Below are 20,802 nucleotides of genomic sequence, written 5' to 3'. Positions count from 1 at the left end.
AGAGATGAACGCAAATTTATCTCGGGATATGCGTTTATACTTGGAAGAGCTGCTATTTCATAGTGTAGTAAGAAACAACCATGTGTCTCCTTGTCGACTATGGAGTCGGAGTACATTGCATGTACAGCAGTAGTACAAGAGGTTGTTTGCCTAAGAAGATTTATGATAAATTTGAGTGTAACAGCACGTGCAGATGATACTGTTATTATCTATTGTGACAACAGAGCAGCGATAGCTTATGCGAATGATGCAAAGTATCATGGAAGATCTAAACATATTGAGACCAGATATCACTTCATTAGAGATATAGTTGCACAGGGACAGATTGTAATTAAATTTGTATTTACTGATGATATGATAGTAGATCCTTTTACCAAACCCCTTGTTAGAAATGTTTTTCATAAACATGTTAGAGAATTGAATTTGTGTAGGACTTGACTCTTCTATATCTTGTATTAATAATTTTGCTAATAAATATTTTAGACGTCTTTTTTCATTCATATACATCTTTTTGAACGATCCCGCAGTACATGTAGAAGGAGTTCTTCGGATTCTTCACGATCACGATCATCCCCGGCAGGAACAGCGGAAGCTCCAGCGCCCGTTACTTCGGAACCTTCGTCCCCGGCGCGATCCCCACAAGCGCTTCCTCGTCCCCAGCCCCCTTTCGCGGAGGAGGGTTCTCCTCGATGAACCGCCTTAGGCCCTTCTCGCCCCCCGGGAACCCTCCCGTGAGCCCTAGGAACTCCTTCTCGAAGGCCCCGTCGTCGATCCCGAGGGGCGAGGGTTGTAGCTGCGTCGGCGGCGGAGGAGGAGAAGGCGCCGCCGCCGCCGCCGCCTCCGCTGGGCGGGTGAGCTCCTTGAGGAGGCCCTCTTCGCCATTGCAGAGGCCATGGCCGCCCATGATCTCGGAGAGGCGGAGCTTGGCGGAGAGGCGGAGAGATAGCGATGAGGGAAGGGAGAGGAGATGGTGGGGTGGGGCGGAGAGATGGCGATGGGGGAAGGAAGAGGAGATGGTGGGGTGGGGAGGGTTTCGTGGCTCTGCCACGAAGGAGGGAGAGGAGAGGGTTTTGGATCGAGTGGAGGGGATAGAGGAGGAGGACGACGCCATTCGAGACGCTTGCGGAGGAGCAGCGGGAAAAAGACAGTGTCAGATGTAGTACGCGACGAGGACGATGAATACCACAAATTGCGCATCATGTGCTTAGCACGTACCGTGGTGTATGGTGGGCGAGAACTTGGGCCAGGTTTACTTAAAATGTAAACGGATTGGACCCGCCCATTAGATAATGGCCCGACCCGAAAGATGATAAGAATCGAATCATACGTTTTGAGCCTTTACTGTATACTAGTTGAGCGTACGTGCAAATGTACGTAACAATTATTTTAATTTATTTTAAATTAATAAAAATTTGTAAATTATATTTATTCAAAAATTTAGAATAAAATATTTTATAAATTTATATGTTATATTTTATTAAAAAATACCTATAATATCAATTTTAAATTTTAATATAAAATAGATTGATAGATTTGATATTCAAAATCAAAAATTAAATTTAATTCACGATTTAAACTCAAAGTTAAATTTAATGTAAAATAGATGGATAGAGCATATTGATATTCTGGCAAAAATTTGGATAAGTATGAATTTATTTCTATTTTAGAGATAAAAAGAAATTAAACAAATTTTGAATTAAAATATAGATTCACAATAGATATCTTTCGGTTGGCAAAAACTTAAATAGATATTACAGTCCAAGCATCCAAGGGCGCTTATTTTTTTACCTGTCTCATCATTTTAGGAAAAAAAATTAAAAATTCAAAAAGTTTTGTGGTCACTAGGATACATGAGATATGAGATTTACACTTTTATTTCTAATAAACTAAATAGATTCTTTCTATTGTGGTTCAGACACATTGAATTGGAGCTTTTAGTTTTGTAGACCTAAAATTTCATTTCTATTTTTCACTGCGGGAGCACATTTTCTTTACCAAACACTATAAAAGGCCATTAGCAAAAGTGTCACGGAAAAAGAGTTTTTCTGCTTTGATGCATTAAAATGATCGTAGAAACCATCACCGAAAAAGCATTACCATTCCAAAAAAAAAAAGAAGAAAGAAACAAATAAACAAACTTTCAAATTTATGGCTCTTTCATTGTGACCCTAATCAATCGAACTGAAAATCGAGAAAATATCATATACAAAAGTATGTAGGTTTCTATCAGGTTTGTTGGTGCTCCCAGAAGTAAGATTTGTGCAGTAACTTCTAAGTTCAGGTTGGTCTCCAAAGCCAAGTATTACAAGTATATAGTGTAAAGTATTAATTATATTATGTTTTGAAATTTTAATTGGGGATTGTTACTTTTTTCTGTTTTCTATTTAAGATGGTTTGGTAAGATAAGGAACTTGTCTCCCATGGGAATATAACAGCATACCACAAAGAGATGTGTCAAAGTTCCGTGAAGTTTCTTTTCTCCACTCGATGTGTCAGTCTCGATAACTGTTCTCTTTTTATTAGATGGTTAGTGAGCCTGTTGTGTCATCACTGTTCTCTTTTTATTAGATGGTTAGTGAGCCTGTTGTGAAGGACTAGGAATTTTTCACCCACCCATCCCTTTACAATAATCCCTAAACTTCAAGGGAGCATTGGTTTGGAGGTTTTGCTAGATCTTTCTAGAAGCATCCGCAAAAGCTAGACGTAGTCCATTGGGAGTTCGTAGTTGTTTGTTTTGGCATATGATTTCACATCCTGGGATGACCCTCAAGTAATACAACTCAAATTTTTCCAAAAGTTTCTCTCTCGTATACTGCGAGTAGAGATAGACTTGCTCAATTTGCGAAAGGAAGCGAGTGCCGCGCGGACTTTTGCGAGCGAAAACCAAAAGTTCTTGTCAGTTGTCACTACTATGCTAACCATGCAAAGAAGAATCCTCTAACAGTAGTAGATGAACCTACTGATACTACTATTCACCATCCAAGAAAGCTCATGCTGATTGTTGACTGCTCAGCTGACTAAACAATGAGACCCTACAGAAATAACTTACCATCAATGTTCGTAAAATCGGTAATAATGAGACCTTACGAAAATAACTTACCATTAATGTTCGTAAAATCGGTAATAATGAGACCTTACGGAAATAACTTACCATTAATGTTTGAAAAATCGGTTCGAACCGGTCGATTGAACTGGCTGGACAATAAACCAGTGCTCAAGACAGTCCGAGTCCACTCATAGAATTGTAAGACTTTGAAAGGTGCCGTCAAACTGATCGAACAATACTAATAGAACAGGTTTGAAAAATCAATATCGCATTACTCCCGTTTTTGTTTAAATATTAGCTCACTCTTATTCTACCAATTTTTAATAAAACAGAATCATATTTTTTATTGCTTCGTGATATGTACAATTGAATTGATATATTATAATTTATGATGTCATATTGGGATCTCCGGTTCCCGTAGTAGAACACTAGTAAAACACTAGTCGAACCAGCGAACCTTGAAGCACTAACTTTTTTCATTAATAGTCAGAAATTGAAAACAAAGCATTGCTTACGATCTTTAAAGAATGCGGAGAAGTGGAGACGCAAAATGAAATGAAAGAAACAGACCATATAATATTCAAAACCTCGCGGATACGCGCCTTCATCTGTCTTATCAGTCTGTACAAGGTAGAAATTAATCCTAATCAACGATTAGAAAACCACATCTTTCTTATCATCATTGTCATTATACATCTACATTAAATGCAAACTTAGCCTCCCCAATTAGTTAGTTTGTTTATTCCTTCCAAACAGGTTTCTTGGGTTGTAAGGACCATTTTTTCATGCCTTCACTCCCACATCTCTCTCTCTCTCTCTCTCTCTCTCTCTCTCTCTCTCTCTCTCTCTCTCTCTCTCTCTCTCTCTCCAATCCAAACCCAGCAAATCCCAACCCCACCAACACCCAATTTGTCTACTATAAAATCCCATGCCTCCTCTTTCCCTTCTCTTCATCCCACCACTAAATAGAGCAAAAGAGAGTCAAGTTTCTTAAGCAAAAGCCAAAACACAACATTAGCAACAGCATCAAGCAAAGGGGAAAAAGGAAACAAGAAGCACCCATGGCCAACTCTTCTTCTTCTCTTCTCCTTATCATATTCCCCTTCATCTTTTCTCTTCTCATTGTCCCCTCGCTCGCCGCCGATCCCGATATGCTCCAGGATATCTGCGTCGCCGATCTCAAATCTAGTAAGCTCAATCTACTCTTACAAGTCTCATATTTAACTTTTCATTTTCTTCTACTTTAAGTGAGTTAGATAATCTCTAACTCGGTCTGCCAAAACCATCCATCTTATGCAGACGTGTTTAGCAAAAAAAACAAAAGAGAAAAACGATCTTTAATGTTAACTCGAATACTAATGATTAGCGAATACTCAATTGATCTGCAGCTGTAAAGGTGAACGGATTTGTGTGCAAGGACAACGTGACGGAGGACGACTTCTTCTTCAAGGGGCTGGCCGCCCCGGGTGCCACCAACAACACCGAGGGTTCAGTGGTCACCGCAGCTAATGTGGAGAAGATCCCAGGTCTCAACACCTTGGGAGTCTCCCTATCCCGCATCGACTACGCTCCCGGTGGGTTGAACCCTCCTCACACCCACCCGCGTGCCACCGAGATGGTGTTCGTCCTGGATGGCACCCTCGACGTGGGCTTCATCACCACCGCCAACAAGCTCATCGCCAAGACCATCACTAAAGGCGAGATTTTTGTGTTCCCACGCGGCCTCGTCCACTTCCAGAAGAACAATGGCGACGTGCCTGCCGCGGTCATCTCTGCCTTCAACAGCCAGTTGCCCGGCACGCAGTCCATCGCCATCACCCTCTTCACTTCCACGCCGCCGGTGCCCGACAACGTGCTCACAAAGGCCTTCCAGGTCGGCACCAAGGAGGTGGAGAAGATCAAGTCCCGCCTCGCCCCAAAGGAAAGCTGATTTTATCACTGCATAGACTTTATTTTTTTCATTTATCTTTATTCTATTTACATGTATTGCTTCGTCTTGTATGTTGGTCCATGGCCAAAGAGAAGAGGGGCATGAAATATTACTTTCTTGTAATAATAATGATTATCTTCATTCGATCATTCCATCATAATAGTAATGATAATGATTTTTTCTTTTCTGCCTTCAGAGAATACTCCTCAGTAGTACTGCAAAACATATGATCACTAGGGAGCTTCTGTGCCACCTATTTTGACCGACCCAAAACCTAACTGTTAAATTTCTCACCACAACAACAAATGGTAACTGTTAAATTTTCCACATAGATTAGCATTAGTTGAGATAGGGACCCTTGAGAGAGAAATCCAGCTTCTTCTTCTCCTCCTCGGCTATTTCCCACTAAAAGCACTATCACTTCAACAAGAAGCAATTTCTTGGACCATGCCCTCCACCAACCATTATAATCATGCTTTACTGAAGATGGGGGCTTTACTCCAAATCACATTGTACGTTGCCCACACTAAGCATCATTAAGACCCAGCACTATTATCTGTAATAATATAATCTTGTATCCTCTGCTAAAATGAGAATGTAGTGTACCTGATACACATATTTTCTCCTTTTATTCCTTGGGCAACTTTTGACAAGAATCTGCAGCAGTGGTGATGAGCTCTTCTTCCACAATGCCCACCCTAATGCCCTACCTGATTTCACTTTCTTCTTTTTTATGTTTTTTTTCTTTTCTTTTTTACCTGTCAGAATAATGAAAATGCTCCACAACATCCTCCAAAGATTCCAACTCCTATAGTTTGCTTTATTATCAATTTATGCAACTGTCCTTTGCATTTACTATGTACCAGGAAACGTCCTTTGCATTTACGATGTACTAGTCGCACACACACACAACTTGAGCAAATATCCTTTGCATTTACTAAATGCTAGCATATGTTCTTTGCAATTAGGTACTAGTCGCCCGCGTGCGCGCGCACACACAATTGTGCTATCAGAATTGGTATTGTTTTGTTGGTCCCATAATATCAAAAATAACTATGAAATTTCTTCTTATTGACGCTTGTAATTTGTAAATAGGATAATTGGTCTTGTTTTGTCGGTCCCACAACATCAAAGATGACTAGGGAGAGATTTCTTCTAATTGACACCTGTAAATAGGATCAACATTTAAGCTTGTTGGGGCAAAGGATCTTATAGATGCACCCAATCAGTGAACTCGACCAATCTAGCTTTGCTTAGTGTAATAATATTCTCTCTTACCAACTAAAGCATTTGCCATGTTTTCATACATCCCAATAGGCACAAATATATATCGAATTCCAATAGCCTTCGGAATGCAAATCATGTCAAATAAAAGAGACACGGTAGACGTAAAACAATTATTTCCAACTTGGGAGATATAGCTAGTGTTGTCGACAATTTATTATCAAGCATAACATACAATTCTTCGCGTTTCCTATCACTCCAAAGAAACAACCAGCAGATCAATCTCGATAATATGCAATACTCTTATCAATTACGTCAAAATACGAAGGATGCAACATAAATGCATTACCAAAAGGAAAAAGCTGTACAATTTACAACTTAACCTGTAACGAAGAGTAACATTCCACACAGAAGCATGCAATTATCAAGATAATTCTGATGCATTGATCATCACAAGAGACATAATAGATAGAATTGAAACAATTAACATACACTATACAGATCTAATTCAAACAAGCAATGAGATATACCAGTGGGGATCGACGTCACGCCGACTTGGTGACGATGGATTCGAGGACGGCCGACTTGGGATTGACCATCGGCGGGCCTTTGTCCCTCCGCTCGAGCTCGTCGAGGCGGAAAGTGATGAGCCTGTCCCAGTTCCCTCCCTCAAACAAAACCCCCACTTTCCCATCCGTAACCCTCTGCACGATCCCGCAGTACATGTAGAAGGGGTTCTTCGGATTCTTCACGATCACGATCATCCCCGGCAGGAACAGCGGAAGCTCCGGCGCCCGCGGCTTCGGACCCTTCGTCCCCGGCGCGATCCCCACAAGCGCTTCCTCGTCGTCCCCAGCCCCCTTTCGCGGAGGAGGGTTCTCCTCGATGAACCGCCTTAGGCCCTTCTCGCCCCCCGGGAACCCTCCCGTGAGCCCTAGGAGCTCCTTCTCGAAGGCCCCGTCGTCGATCCCGAGGGGCGAGGGCTGCAGCTGCGTCGGCGGCGGAGGAGGAGGAGGAGGAGGCGCCGAAGCCGCCGCCGCCTCCGCGGGGCGGGTGAGCTCCTTGAGGAGGCCCTCTTCGCCATTGCAGAGGCCGCGGCCGCCCATGATCTCGGAGAGGCGGAGCTTGGCGGAGGGGCGGAGAGATGGTGATCGGGGGCGGGAGAGGAGATGGAGAGGTGGAGAGGGTTTCGTGACACTACGGCGGAGGAGGGGGAGGAGAGGGTTTTGGATCGAGTGGAGGGGGATAGAGGAGGAGGACGACACCATTGGAGATGCTTGCGGAGGAGCAACGGGAAAAGGACTGTGTCGGATGTAGTACGCGACGAGGACGATGAAACACCACAAATTGCGCATCACGTGCTTAGCACGTGCGTAGTGTATGGTGCCCGAGAACTTGGGCCGGGTTTACTTAAAATGTAGATGGATTGGACCGGCCCATTAGATAATGGCCCGACCCGAAATATGCTAAGAATCGGGTCATACTTTTTGAGCGTTTATTGTATATATGTTTGTACATATAAAGCAAATAAAAATTTTAAATTCATTTCTTTCAAAAATAATTTTTTTGTTTATAAAGTATACTTATCTAAAATAATTATTGTAAAAATAATTTTTGAAATTATCAATAAATATGATTTAAGTTTTCAAACGAATTAAATTTAGTAAACTGAGTTTGAGTAATTAATTATAATTCTTTTTATTTGTCTATAAAACTTGATGATGATTACAATCAAGTAACATTTTTCACTTAAACAATTTAATTTTTTTTAAATTTAATTAAATTTAATAGATAAATCTAACTTAATTAAATGCACTAAGGGTGCGTTTGGTTCGAGTTATCCTGGCAAGATTACAGGCAATCCTGCCAGGATAACTATGTTTGGTTAATCCGCTATATAATCTAGTCATGAATGTAGCATTACAAATCGAGCAGGATTACATAAAAAATATTAAAAAATATTAACGGGAGGGAGGTCGTGTATATTGCATTACTGAAACCCGTTAATACTACATATTATGTAAAATGATAATTTTACCGTCCAACAACCCCAAATCAAATTAACAGCATTATTTTCATCTCTCTCGCCTTCCCCGGCCCTCTCTCTCGCATGCCGCTTTCTCTCGCTCTCTCTCTCTCGACGTCTCTCTCTCTCTCTCTCTCTCTCTCTCGCGCGTGCGCACGCACGAACACCTATCATCTTCTATTGCGTCGTCCTCCCAAATAATCATCATGATCTCCTTCCTTCCATTCGTCATTTCTGCAAAAATAATATTCAAATGACCACAACAAAGGCAATTTTGAAAAAAACTATACTTTTATATCATGATTACTAAATTTTATAAACTGAACCAAACATATTAATGCTATAAATACTGTAATTTAGTATTACATTACTGTATTAAACCAAACGCTCTAATACAGCATCAGTAGAAATCTCATGCCGAAATTCAAAATACCTAGATATATCGAGATACTTTGCAATATTACATAACTCGAACCAAACGGGCCCTAATGTTATTCCTACTCTGCAATATACATAGGTAAAATTATTTTTTTTTAGCTTTCTTTTTTCTTTTGTGCAAAAACTAGGATGTGTATATTAGATTATCAAAATTTTAATAGGTTATTACATGCTGCATTGAGCCTTTTTAACCCATAGAGATAATATAATAATTAACTTTAGCTTTTTGCACAAAAGAAAAAAGAAAGCTAAAAAAAAATAATTTTACCTATGTAGATTCTATTATAAGACATATTTAAATAAAAAAAAAAGACTAGACATGCAAGGATTAATTTACAAAACACTAAATTTTTTTTCTTAAAAAGCTATTAAAGTCAGAGAGATGAGTACAATTTTCACATAACGAAAGAAATAAAAGCAATCCACAACGCTTAAATGCGCATTCAATGAATAAATAATATATTGACTTAAAAGCCTACCATAAAGACTTTGCGGTGTGGGGCCCGCGCTTCTAAATTTCCATCATCAACTCAAAAATTCAAATTTACTCTCTCTCTCTCTCTCTCGCTCTATCTCTACTCTCGAAACGAACGAAAAATTCTAGAATGCAGACGGGTATATTAGTTGACGTGGCGTTAAAACAATCATTATATCTTTTAAAATATATGTCCCATCGATGATGTAAAAAAGTATTTTTATTGTACTTTTGTTTAAAAGAAGGAAATGTATTGGCTTGTTATTGATGACGTGGTGAGTTGTGACAGTGTAGAATTCCTATATATATATATATATATATATATATAATATATATTATATATATATATATATATTATATATTATATATATATTATATTTTAACACTATTGAGCGTACGAGTGTAAATTCACGTAATAATTATTTTAATTTATTTTAAAGTAATAAAATTTGAAAAAATATATGTATTTAAAATTTTAGAATAAAATATTTCTAAATTTATATGTTACAGTTTATTAGAAAATATTCTACATATCAAATTTAACATTTTTAATATAAAATAAATGAATAGATTTGATATCAAAAATCAAAAATTATATTTAATTCACGATTTAAACTCAAATTTAATTTTTAATGTAAAATAAATGGATAGAAATACTATTTTTTAATCGTTCATTTTTATTTTCGCTATTTTTAACCAATTAATCATAACCGTTTATAGAATTGAATTTATAGATAGATATAAATATTTTTTAAAATAAATTGATGATAACTGTTCATTCTTATTTGAGATAATTTTTTACAAATTGATCATAGATTTATACATCATATTAATTCAAAATTATGATTTGCAAATTTATCAATCTATCTATTTTTTAAATTATTTCTGTTGTAATATATATTGATAGTCCTAAAATTTAAATTAATTTTTAATTTTGAATTGAAATATAAATTTACAGTAGATATTCTGATAAAAATTTGGATAAGTATGAATCTTTTTTCTATTTTAGAGATAAAAAGAAATTAAACAAATTTTGAATTAAAATATATATTCACAGTAGATATTTTTTGATCGGCAAAAATTTGGATAAATATATATTTTTTTTTTCTATTTTAAAGATAAAGAGAAATTAAAAAATATGTTTCATTACGTTATTTATTTTATATAAGAAAAGAAGAATTATTTTTTTTTCCTAAAAAAATAGGTATGTCGACAGATCGAAATTTAAAATACGTGTTTTTATATTTAGTATAAAAGATATAGTATAGATATATATATATAATAAACATTTTAATTTAACTAACTTTAAAATAAAAGAAAAATCAATTGGAAATAAAATAGTATAGGAGGGGGTCTCGAGTCTCGGTAAATTTGTACCCAACGCACACGAATGATTCGTGAATCCAAATTCAAGTACGACTCCGACAGAAACAAATCATTATCACATTCATATTCGCTGTTGATTTATAGCTGTATATTTTCCTTTTATAAAACCCTATATATATATATATATCCCAATTTAGAACGCTTCTCCATCATCTATATCGATCATCGCCTCCGCATACATTCAACGTCATAAACAAATTAAAGAGAGAGTGCTGCAGGGCCGGGGTCGGATCAGGAGAGTAATTCGGGGGTGCTGCAGGGCCGGGGTCGGATCAGGAGAGTAATTCGGGGGATGATGGCGGCGGCGAATGCGACAGCGGTGGCGGTGGCGGTGGCGGTGGCGAATGCGTGCCCGGGGCCGATGAAGGCGACGTCGAACGGGTCGTGGCAGGGGGACAACCCGCTCGACTACGCGCTGCCGCTGGCGATACTGCAGATCTGCCTGGTGGTCGCCCTCACCCGCACCCTCGCCTTCCTCCTCCGCCCCCTCCGCCAGCCCCGCGTCATCGCCGAGATCATTGTACGCTCTCCTACTCTCTCTTTCTTCCTCTCATACTCTCTATCAAGTAATATATTTTGTTTTATATTGAAGTCGATAAAAACATTTGATGCTTTTCGATTGGGTACTCTTTTATCTCTGCATTTCTTTCTTTCTTTCTACCATACTTCTCATCATCATTGTTAATATTTTTTGATTTATAAAAAAATGAAGTCGTTTTCTTTTGTTCGCGTCCAACGTTTTTCGATTGAATAGGGATTTTGTCATGATGCTGGCATGTAGTTTTGTTTTCCTTCGCTTGAAATCAAAGATTAAAGTATTCAAATTTTGATATGAAAACTATTGAAGCGAGCATTATAATATATTTTTAATTATTTATAAAAGAATACTAATCGTGTCCACGTACGAGGAATTTTTTGGTAATTTATTTTTTTTTTACCAAAAAGGCCTCTATATCTAATACTTATCTATATCTATATCTATATTTATATCCATATTTTTATATTATTTTTCATAAAATTTGTCACAGGGCACTTTCTCTTTTATTTTTGCCGAAAAGATATTTTAATATTATTTTCTATCTCCACTCGATGTTGAGTTTTTCCACCCTCCCACTTTCTTCCACCCACTTTCTTCTATCTCCACTCGATGTTTCATTTTTCCACACGTCCACTTTTTAATTAAAACATAATTTATTATTATCTAAATTAATCGCTTTCATAAAAAAAATAAAATAAATTTTTTTTATATTTTTTTTCTCATATTATTTATATTTATTAATTAATGTAAATCAAAAAATTTTAAACTTTTTATCTTATTAATTTTTTTATTTTTTAAAGTATTAATCTATCATAATGTACGGTGACTTCACTATTTACATTTATTTGCATTGATAAATTTGGTACCCTTCCTTTTCCCGAGTGCGCGTGAATTTTGACCGGTAACAACGTCCCGTCCTTTAATGAGCTCCTCCGCTTAAGAAGGAGACGCGTGGGACGACTCTGACTTTGCGCGGCGCCACGGGAGCGTCCCTTTTTTTTTTATTATTTCTCTTAAATTTAAATAGAATTTTTTAATTTTGAAAATTTTAAGTATTTTGAAAGAATTAAGGGGTGTTTGATTTTCCCAAAAAAATTTTCTAGCTTAGATGGTGTTTGGTTGTTTGTAAAAACACTCGGAAAATTTTTTTTTCTAAGTTGTCGGGAAAATCTTCTTTTGCGGATTCTACGGTAAAAAATTGTGGTCACGAGAAAAGCCTGATTCCTGACTGCATGAGTGGTCCAAACTGTGACGCACTCAGCCACTCTTGTCTCTCTTTTTTATATATATATATTATATATATATATATATATATATATATATATATATAGTAAAACGCTTTTTTTACTATTAATTTTTTAATCCTTGGATGAAAAATTGTATGATTAGGATGATATTAGTCGGTTAGAGTTGAGTGGTCCCCCTAGGGTTGAGTGGTCCCCACTAGGTTATAATATTTAATCCAATGGTTAGAAATAATGAAAAGAGTTGATCCAAAGGCTAAAAATCTGGTAGCAACAATGGGATTTTGCTACTAATAATAGCCAAGTCCAACTCTATATATATATATATAACTAGGCTACTATACTATCGGTAGCACGGAGCGCTCCGTGCTACCAAGTTGTTTTCGATGATGCGACTTTCAAATCGACGATCGGCTCCGCTAGACTTGATCTACACTATTAAAAATATTTAGAAACTAAATTTCATAATTTTTCGATATCATTTACCTATCAAACAAGTAGTCTAAAATTGAATGGCTGAAAATAAAAATCTCATGAAAAATGATGATAAAAGATTTTAATTCAAGATCAGGTATACTGATTTTACTCTAAATAGTGAAAAGAATTTTCTATAAAATTCTCATCGCATTTGGATTGTTTTACATCGTTAAACTCACAAACACACCACATCGGCCATTAAAATTGTCAATTTTGAGATCTTTTGATCACTAATCAAATAATGTCGAAAAAATCTGAAATTTAGTTTCCAAATACTTTCAATAGTGTAGATCAAGTCTAACAGAGCCGATCGTCGATTTGGAAGCCGCATCATCGAAAACAACTTGGTAACACGGGGCGCTCCATGCTACCGATAGCATAGTAACCGGACTCTCTCTCTCTCTCTCTCTCTCTCTTTATATATATATATATATAGTCCGGCTATGGTGCTTGTAAAAGCACCAAGCACTTGGTACTTGTAAGTTTTTTACCGTTAGATCTACGTCTTTGATCATTTTCAACCGTTAAAGTATACTATTCAACCAACTACCCACTCAACCCTAGGGGGCTCACATCATCATAACCGCACATCCCTTAATCCAAGAGCCGAAAACTTACAAGTACCAATGACTTGTACTTTTAAAAGCATAGGAGCTTAATTCTATATATCTATATATATATATATATAAGATGGTAAAAAATTATTATACATATTTATAAATAGGGTTATTTGCATACACGTCCCTGCAAATATAGTGAATTGCGGAAATATCCCTATAAAACGGAAATTCCATAAGTTGTCCCTACAAAAGTCCTAATTTATGCAGATATGTCCCTCTGATTAACATCTGTTAGAAAACTGTTTTTCTTGTGAAATGACCATTTTGCCCTCACAAATATATCCCTCCAAAAGTATCATCTTCCCCTTCTCTTTCTCTTCCTCTTCCTCTTCGGGCCACCGGAGCGGATGGTGGCGACGACGCGGGTCGAGCTCGCCGGCGACGAAGAAGAGGGAAGAGAAAGAATGAGAGGAAGAAAAAAAGGGAAGAGGAAGAGGGAGAGGAAGAGGGAAGAAAAAGATGAATAGGGAAAGGGTTCGTCGTCGCTCGCCGCCGCCGCATCTCCTCCCTCGCCGATGACGAAGAAGAGGGAAGAGGAAGAGGAAGAGGAAAAGAAAGAGGGAGAGGAAGAAGAAGAGGGAGAGGGAGAGGGTTCGCCGCCGCCGTCGCATCTTCTCCCTCGCCGGCGATGAAGAAAAGGGAAGAGGAAGAGGGAGAGGAAGAAGAAGGGAGAAAAGGGAAGAGGAGGGAGAGGAAGAAGGAGGAAAAGAAAGAGAAAGGGTTCACCATCGTCGCCGCCGTCGCTGCCGCCGCCGCCCTCGCCGGCGACGAAAAAGAGGGAAGAAGAAGAGGAGGAAGAAGAAGAAGGGTAGAACCGTAAATTCACATTATAATTAACAATGGTTAAGTACTTTAACCGTGGTTAACGAAAATTTTCTAACAGTCCTTAACGGCAGGGACATATCTGCATAACTTTAGACTTTTGCAGGAATAACTTATGGAGTTTCCGTTTTGCAGGGATATTTCTGCAATTCACTATGAGAGAGAGAGAGAGAGATATAATATGTATCAATAAACGTATGTGCAGGGATGTTTGNTATATAAAATATATTAATTATTATATATTAATAATATATAATAAAAAATATTAAATCGTTTTTTTTTTTCCAATCAAACAACCGCTATGAAAAATTATTTTTCTTTTCCTACTATCCAAACACTAACGATGTAAAACCATTTTTCCACCGAAAAATTTTTTCACTGAAAAATTTTTTTCTACAGTTTTATATGGAACCAAACACACCCTTAGAAAAATTATTTTTTTCTGAAAAAAAAAGTTAGATTTTATAAAAAATTTTGTTCAGAAAATGAAAAATCAAACATCCTCTAAACAAGTTATAGATTCTCACGCTTCTCCGAGGAATCAAGTATGGGGTAAAGCATTTATCAGAGAAAAAGACAAAAAAGAAATTAGTGGAAGTACACTTCAATATGATATGGATAGTTTCATGTTAAAGCAACCCTATATAACCCTATTCTATTTGTTATTCTACTACTTTAGTATCTATACGTATTATTCCATCTGTCATTATATACGTTGCCATCATACGACAGATACTAAAGTAGTAGAATAACAAATAACATGAAACTATCCGTATCATATTGAAGTGTACTTCCGCTAATTTATTTTTGGGTTATTTGCATATACGTCCCTGCAAACATAGTGATTTGCGGAAATATTCCTGCAAAACGGAAACTCCATAAGTTGTCCCTGCAAAAGTCCTAATTTATGCAGATATGTCCCTCTGATTAACATCTGTTAGAGAACTGTTTATTTTTTAAAAGTTTTCATGTGAAATGACCATTTTGCCCTCACAAATATATCCCTCCAAAAGCATCTTCCCATTCTCTTTCTCTTCCTCTTCCTCTTCCTCTTCCTCTTCCTCTTCGGGCCGCCGGAGCGGATGGCGGCGACGGCGCGGGTTGAGCTCGCCGGCGACGAAGAAGAGGGAAGAGAAAGAATGAGAGGAAGAAAAAAAAGGAAGAGGAAGAAGGAGAGGAAGAGGGAGAGGAAGAAGGAAGAGTAAGATGAAGAGGGAAAGGGTTCATCGCCGCGCGCCGCCGCCGCATCTCCTCCCTCGCCGGCGACGAAGAAGAGGGAAGAGGAAGAGGAAGAGGAAAAGGAAAAGAAAGAGAAAGAGGAAGAGGAAGAAGAAGAGGGAGAGGGAGAGGATTCGCTGCCGCCGTCGGATCTTCTCCCTCGCCGGCGATGAAGAAGAGGGAAGAGGAAAAGGAAGAGGAAGAAGAAGGGAGAAAAGGGAAGAGGGAGAGGAAGAAGGAGGAAAAGAAAGAGAGAGGATTTGCCGTCGCCGCCGTCGTAGCTGCCGCCGCCGCCGCTGCCGCCGCCGCCCTCGCCGGCGACGAAGAAGAGGGAAGAAGAAGAGGGGGAAGAAGAAGAAGGGTAGAATCGTAAATTTACGTTATAATTAACCATGGTTAAGTACTTTAACCGTGGTTAATAAAAATTTTCTAACAGTCCTTAACGGCAGGGACATATCTGCATAACTTTAGACTTTTACAGGGATAACTTATGAAGTTTCCGTTTTGTAGGGATATTTTCGCAATTGACTATATTTGCAGGGACCTGTATGCATTTAACCCTTTATTTTTTGTCTTTTTCTCTGATAAATGCTTTACCCTATACTTGATTCCTCGGAGAAGCGTGAGAATCTATAACTTGTTTAGAGGATGTTTGATTTTTCATTTTCTAAACGAATTTTTTTATAAAATCTAACTTTTTTTCCAGAAAAAAATAGTTTTTCTAAGCTAGAAAATTTTTTTGGGAAAATCATCAAACACCCCCTTAATTCTTTCAAAATACTTAAATTTTAAAAAGTTAAAAATTCTATATTGTTTTTGACTTTTCTTTCCTGGGAAAAACTCGCCAAATTTTTGTTTTTTACGTATTGTTTCCGATTAGGGGGCATAATCTATTATTCCAAAATAAGAATTTAGTTTGTTGGGTATGTTCTTAACAATTAAAATGATAAATTCTGAACACTGATACAAATCAAATCAACCGATAGTTCTTTGTTTATATATAAATTTTTTTATCTTACCCGTAATAGATATTAAATATTATAATTTCCATTTCCATTATATATTATAGGTTTCCTGGATATTGTAGGTTAGGTTTAAAACATTGGTCATCAAATATTAAATGTGGCCAAAAGGGAAAACACTATATTAAGTTTTTGTTTATGCTCTAATATGATCATTGGCTCAATGATCATATAAACGCTTTAACCTATGTTCATAAGCCAATAAAAAACTCATATATATTGTTTATACAAGAGTATATAAACATTATATAAGAGCAGCATTACTCAAAAGGGCCATATACATTTGTTTCTTGTATTAAATTTTAATTTAGGTACAACTTTACATAACTTATTTGAACTATGAATCATTTTGAGTTAATTATCTAATATTTCAAATTTTGAAAGATTAGATAGTCAATTTAGAATGATTCATAAGCAAAACAAATTATGCAACTTTTTACCTTTATTTTAAGAATGTGCTAAGCTAATTGGAGTTTTCCACTGACGCATACGGCATATGTACATATATGTCTCCAATTTGAAACACAACATATTTTATCTGCTTGCTTGTTCATGTAAAGGGTGTGTGTGATATAATGTATCGTAACTGTTTTTCAAACCTGTGTGATAGCCGTTGCCGTTGTTGGTTGTTGGTTGTTGGTTGTTGTTGTTGTTGGGTTCTCCTTCTTTTTGTTTCTTGGTAAGATGAATGAATGAATGAGTGAATGAATGAATTGCAACTGCAATTGCCACTGCAGGGGGGGATTCTGCTGGGGCCGTCGGCGCTGGGGCGGAGCAGCAGGTTCCTGGAGACGGTGTTCCCGAAGCAGAGCCTGACAGTGCTGGACACACTGGCGAACGTGGGGCTGCTGTTCTTCCTGTTCCTGGTGGGGCTGGAGCTCGACCTGCGCGCACTCCGCCGCACGGGCCGGCAAGCCCTGGCCATCGCGCTGGCCGGCATCTCGCTGCCCTTCGCCCTCGGCATCGGCACGTCCTTCGTGCTTCGCGCCACCATCTCCCAGGGCGTGCGCGAGGGGCCCTTCCTCGTCTTCATGGGCGTCGCCCTCTCCATCACCGCCTTCCCCGTGCTCGCCCGCATCCTCGCCGAGCTCAAGCTCCTCACCACCGACCTCGGCCGCATGGCCATGTCCGCGGCCGCCGTCAACGACATCGCCGCCTGGATCCTCCTCGCCCTCGCCATCGCACTCTCCGGCTCCGGTTCCCCGCTCGTCTCCCTCTGGGTGCTCCTCTCCGCCGCCGCCTTCGTCGCCCTCGTAGCCCTCGCCGTGCGGCCCGTCCTTGCCTGGATGGCCCGCCGCTCCCCCGATGGCGAGCCCGTCAAGGAGACCTACATCTGCGCCACGCTCGCCGCCGTGCTCGCCGCCGGGTTCGCCACCGACACCATCGGCATCCACGCGCTCTTCGGTGCATTCGTGGTCGGCGTGGTCATCCCCAAGGACGGGCCCTTCGCCGCCGTGCTCACCGAGAAGGTGGAGGACCTCATCTCCGGCCTCCTCCTCCCACTCTACTTCGCCTCCAGCGGCCTCAAGACCAACGTCGCCACCATCCGCGGTGGGCAGTCCTGGGGCCTGCTCGTGCTCGTGATCGCCACCGCCTGCCTCGGCAAGGTCGGCGGCACTGTGCTCGTCTCCCTCGCCCTGAAAGTGCCCGCTCACGAGGCCGTCACGCTCGGCTTCCTCATGAACACCAAGGGCCTCGTCGAGCTCATCGTGCTCAACATCGGCAAGGACCGCAAGGTGCTCAACGACGAGACCTTCGCCATCCTCGTCCTCATGGCGCTCTTCACCACCTTCATTACCACGCCCCTCGTCACCGCAGTCTACAAGCCCGCACGCCGTGCCGCCTCCGGCCGCAAGCACCACCGCACAGTGCAGCGCTGCAACGAGGACGCAGATGGCGCCGAGCTCCGCGTGCTCGCCTGCTTCCACGGCAGCCGCAACATCCCCGCCATCATCAACCTCGTCGAGTCCTCGCGCGGCATGCGCCGCCGCGGCCTCACCGTCTACGCCATGCACCTCATGGAGCTCTCGGAGCGGTCCTCGGCAATCTCCATGGTCCACAAGGCGCGCCGCAACGGGCTCCCCTTCTGGAACAAGCGTCGGTCCGACGAGGGCGGCGACCAGCTCGTCGTCGCCTTCCAGGCCTATGGCCAGCTCAGCAACGTGTCCGTGCGCCCGATGACGGCCATATCTGACCTGCACACCATCCACGAGGACGTCGTCACCAGCGCGCAGCAGAAGCGCGCTGCACTCATTGTCCTGCCCTTCCACAAGCTCCAGCGGCTCGACGGCGCCATGGAGACGCTCGGCGGCGACTACCAGCACGTCAACCAGCGCGTGCTCCGCCACGCCCCCTGCTCCGTCGCCGTGCTCGTCGACCGCGGCCTCGGTGGCGCTGCGCAGGTCTCCGCCAGCGAGGTCTCCTGCACCGTGGCCGTGCTCTTCTTCGGGGGCTGCGACGACCGTGAGGCGCTCTCCTACGGGGCCCGCATGGCCGAGCACCCAGGGATCGCGCTCACCGTAGTGCGGTTCATCCCCCCGCCCGGCCGGTCCAATCTGCTCGAGGACGGCAGCAATGGAAGTGTCGGGATCGGCGTTGACGCCGACGACCAGGCGGCAGACGAGGCGTTCCTCGCCGAATTCAGGGCCAAGCCGGCGGCGGCGGCCAACGAGTCCATCAAGTACGAGGAGGTGGCAGTGGGCAGCAGGGCGGAGATCGTGGCGGCCGTGAAGGCGGTCAGGCGGTTCAACCTCTTCGTTGTGGGGCAGTCGCCGGCGTGCATGTCATTGACGGACCGGAGCGACACGCCGGAGCTCGGGCCCGTCGGGAGCTACCTCGCGTCGTCGGAGTTCTCCACGACGGCGTCCGTCGTCGTGATCAAGCAGTATGACCCCACCGCAGCTGCCGCCGCTGCGGCGGAGACCTCCACAGCAGTGGAGGACGTGGCCGATCAGTATGATGTTCCCGACACGCCGGTTGCTACCGACCGTTCCCGCCATTAATCAAATAAGTAGCCGTTCAAATCTGCGTTCTACTTGGTAATTAATTGAAAAACTAAAGCAATCTCATATACTGAAAAAAAAAAAAGAGCAGTGGATGAGGTGTGACAATGTTTACTTAAGTATATTACTCAATTTATTAGTACTTTACATAGTTGTAGTTTATGAAATATTGGTGTGTGGATTGAGGAGATAATCCACTCTATTTTCGATTGATAATTTATAACGAGCATGAACATGTTTGGTAAATTTGAAGTGAGAGATGAAAAAAGTAAAGATCAAGAGAGAGAGAGATATAAATATAAGGGAAAACTTCAAAAACCCCCTCCGTGGTTTCACACTTTTTCATTTTAGTACCCTGTGGTTTAAAGTATATCAAGTTAGTACCCTGTGGTTTCTCACTTTATCACTTTAGTACCCTGTGGTTTAAAGTGTATCAAGTTAGTACCCTGTGATTTCTCACTTTATCACTTTAGTACCCTGTGGTTTAAAGTATATCAAGTTAGTACCCTGTGGTTTCACACTTTATCACTTTAGTACCCTATAGTTTAAAAAACCACAGGGTACTAATTTGATACAAAATCAAAACCACAAAGTACTAAAGTGATAAAATGCAAAACCACAGGGTACTAACTTGATACACTTTAAACCACAGGGTACTAAAGTGATAAAGTGAGAAACCACAAGGTACTAACTTGATACATTTTAAACCACAGGGTACTAAAGTGAAAAAAATTGAAACCACAAGGGGGGTTTTTGAAGTTTTCCCTGAATAATCATTGACGAGCTGAAATGAATAATCATGTTGACTCTCTCTTCCTGTGCTTGTTCTTTATCCAATCTACTATTCATTCAGTCCTTGGATCTCCTAATCTTAATAAATTTCGTATGTATCAGAGATTGATGAGCAGCCCAGGGGTTTCCCGCTGAAAGAGGGGAAACAACTATTGTTTCTGCAGCACGGCAAGGCTTCTAGAGAGGTGTTAGGAAAGGTTTTGCTAGGCTGAAGTTACTTGTAGACAGAGTAGCTCGATTAACCCGTATAATTCAAATTTCACATTCAAAGGACTAAATCCGATATAAAGAGCAAAGTAAACCCAAATTAAATCCAAAGTTAGACAAAATCATTCAAATATTTAACAACTCTCAAATATATTTACTCTGCTTCTACAATCAAAGTCAAATAAAATCACACCAATCTTTTTCTACTAACTGACTACATTTTAGTTTGATAATGAGACACCTCTGGAAACCCATAGGCCCAAATATGATGAAAACATCCCCAGTTCATGCTGATTTTAAGGTTTGATAGAATATTTCATCTGCAAATAACATAA

General features: G+C 40.5%; 3 protein-coding genes across 3 annotated transcripts; 2 read left to right on the top strand and 1 right to left on the bottom strand.

The window, feature by feature from the left end:
* LOC109720236 (germin-like protein 5-1) lies at window positions 3,910–5,167 on the top strand. The gene is made up of 2 exons (XM_020247195.1): window positions 3,910–4,234; window positions 4,435–5,167. Exons 1-2 carry the CDS (start codon window positions 4,108–4,110, stop codon window positions 4,974–4,976), a joined length of 669 nt encoding a protein of 222 aa, XP_020102784.1. The 5' UTR covers window positions 3,910–4,107; the 3' UTR covers window positions 4,977–5,167.
* On the bottom strand, window positions 6,020–7,570 carry LOC109720233 (NAD(P)H-quinone oxidoreductase subunit S, chloroplastic). The gene is made up of 2 exons (XM_020247193.1): window positions 6,731–7,570; window positions 6,020–6,142 (listed from the first exon to the last, which is right to left on the bottom strand). The coding sequence occupies exon 1, from the start codon at window positions 7,553–7,555 to the stop codon at window positions 6,746–6,748; it is 810 nt and encodes a 269-aa protein (XP_020102782.1). The 5' UTR covers window positions 7,556–7,570; the 3' UTR covers window positions 6,020–6,142; window positions 6,731–6,745.
* On the top strand, window positions 10,549–19,714 carry LOC109719977 (cation/H(+) antiporter 19-like). Its single transcript, XM_020246834.1, has 2 exons — window positions 10,549–11,045; window positions 17,204–19,714. Exons 1-2 carry the CDS (start codon window positions 10,818–10,820, stop codon window positions 19,466–19,468), a joined length of 2,493 nt encoding a protein of 830 aa, XP_020102423.1. The 5' UTR covers window positions 10,549–10,817; the 3' UTR covers window positions 19,469–19,714.

This window comes from Ananas comosus, linkage group 14 (genome assembly GCF_001540865.1).
Source record: "Ananas comosus cultivar F153 linkage group 14, ASM154086v1, whole genome shotgun sequence".
Lineage (NCBI taxonomy): Eukaryota > Viridiplantae > Streptophyta > Magnoliopsida > Poales > Bromeliaceae > Ananas > Ananas comosus.
The sequence above is the reverse complement of the archived record's forward strand: the minus strand, read 5'-3'. Positions and strand labels throughout refer to the sequence as shown.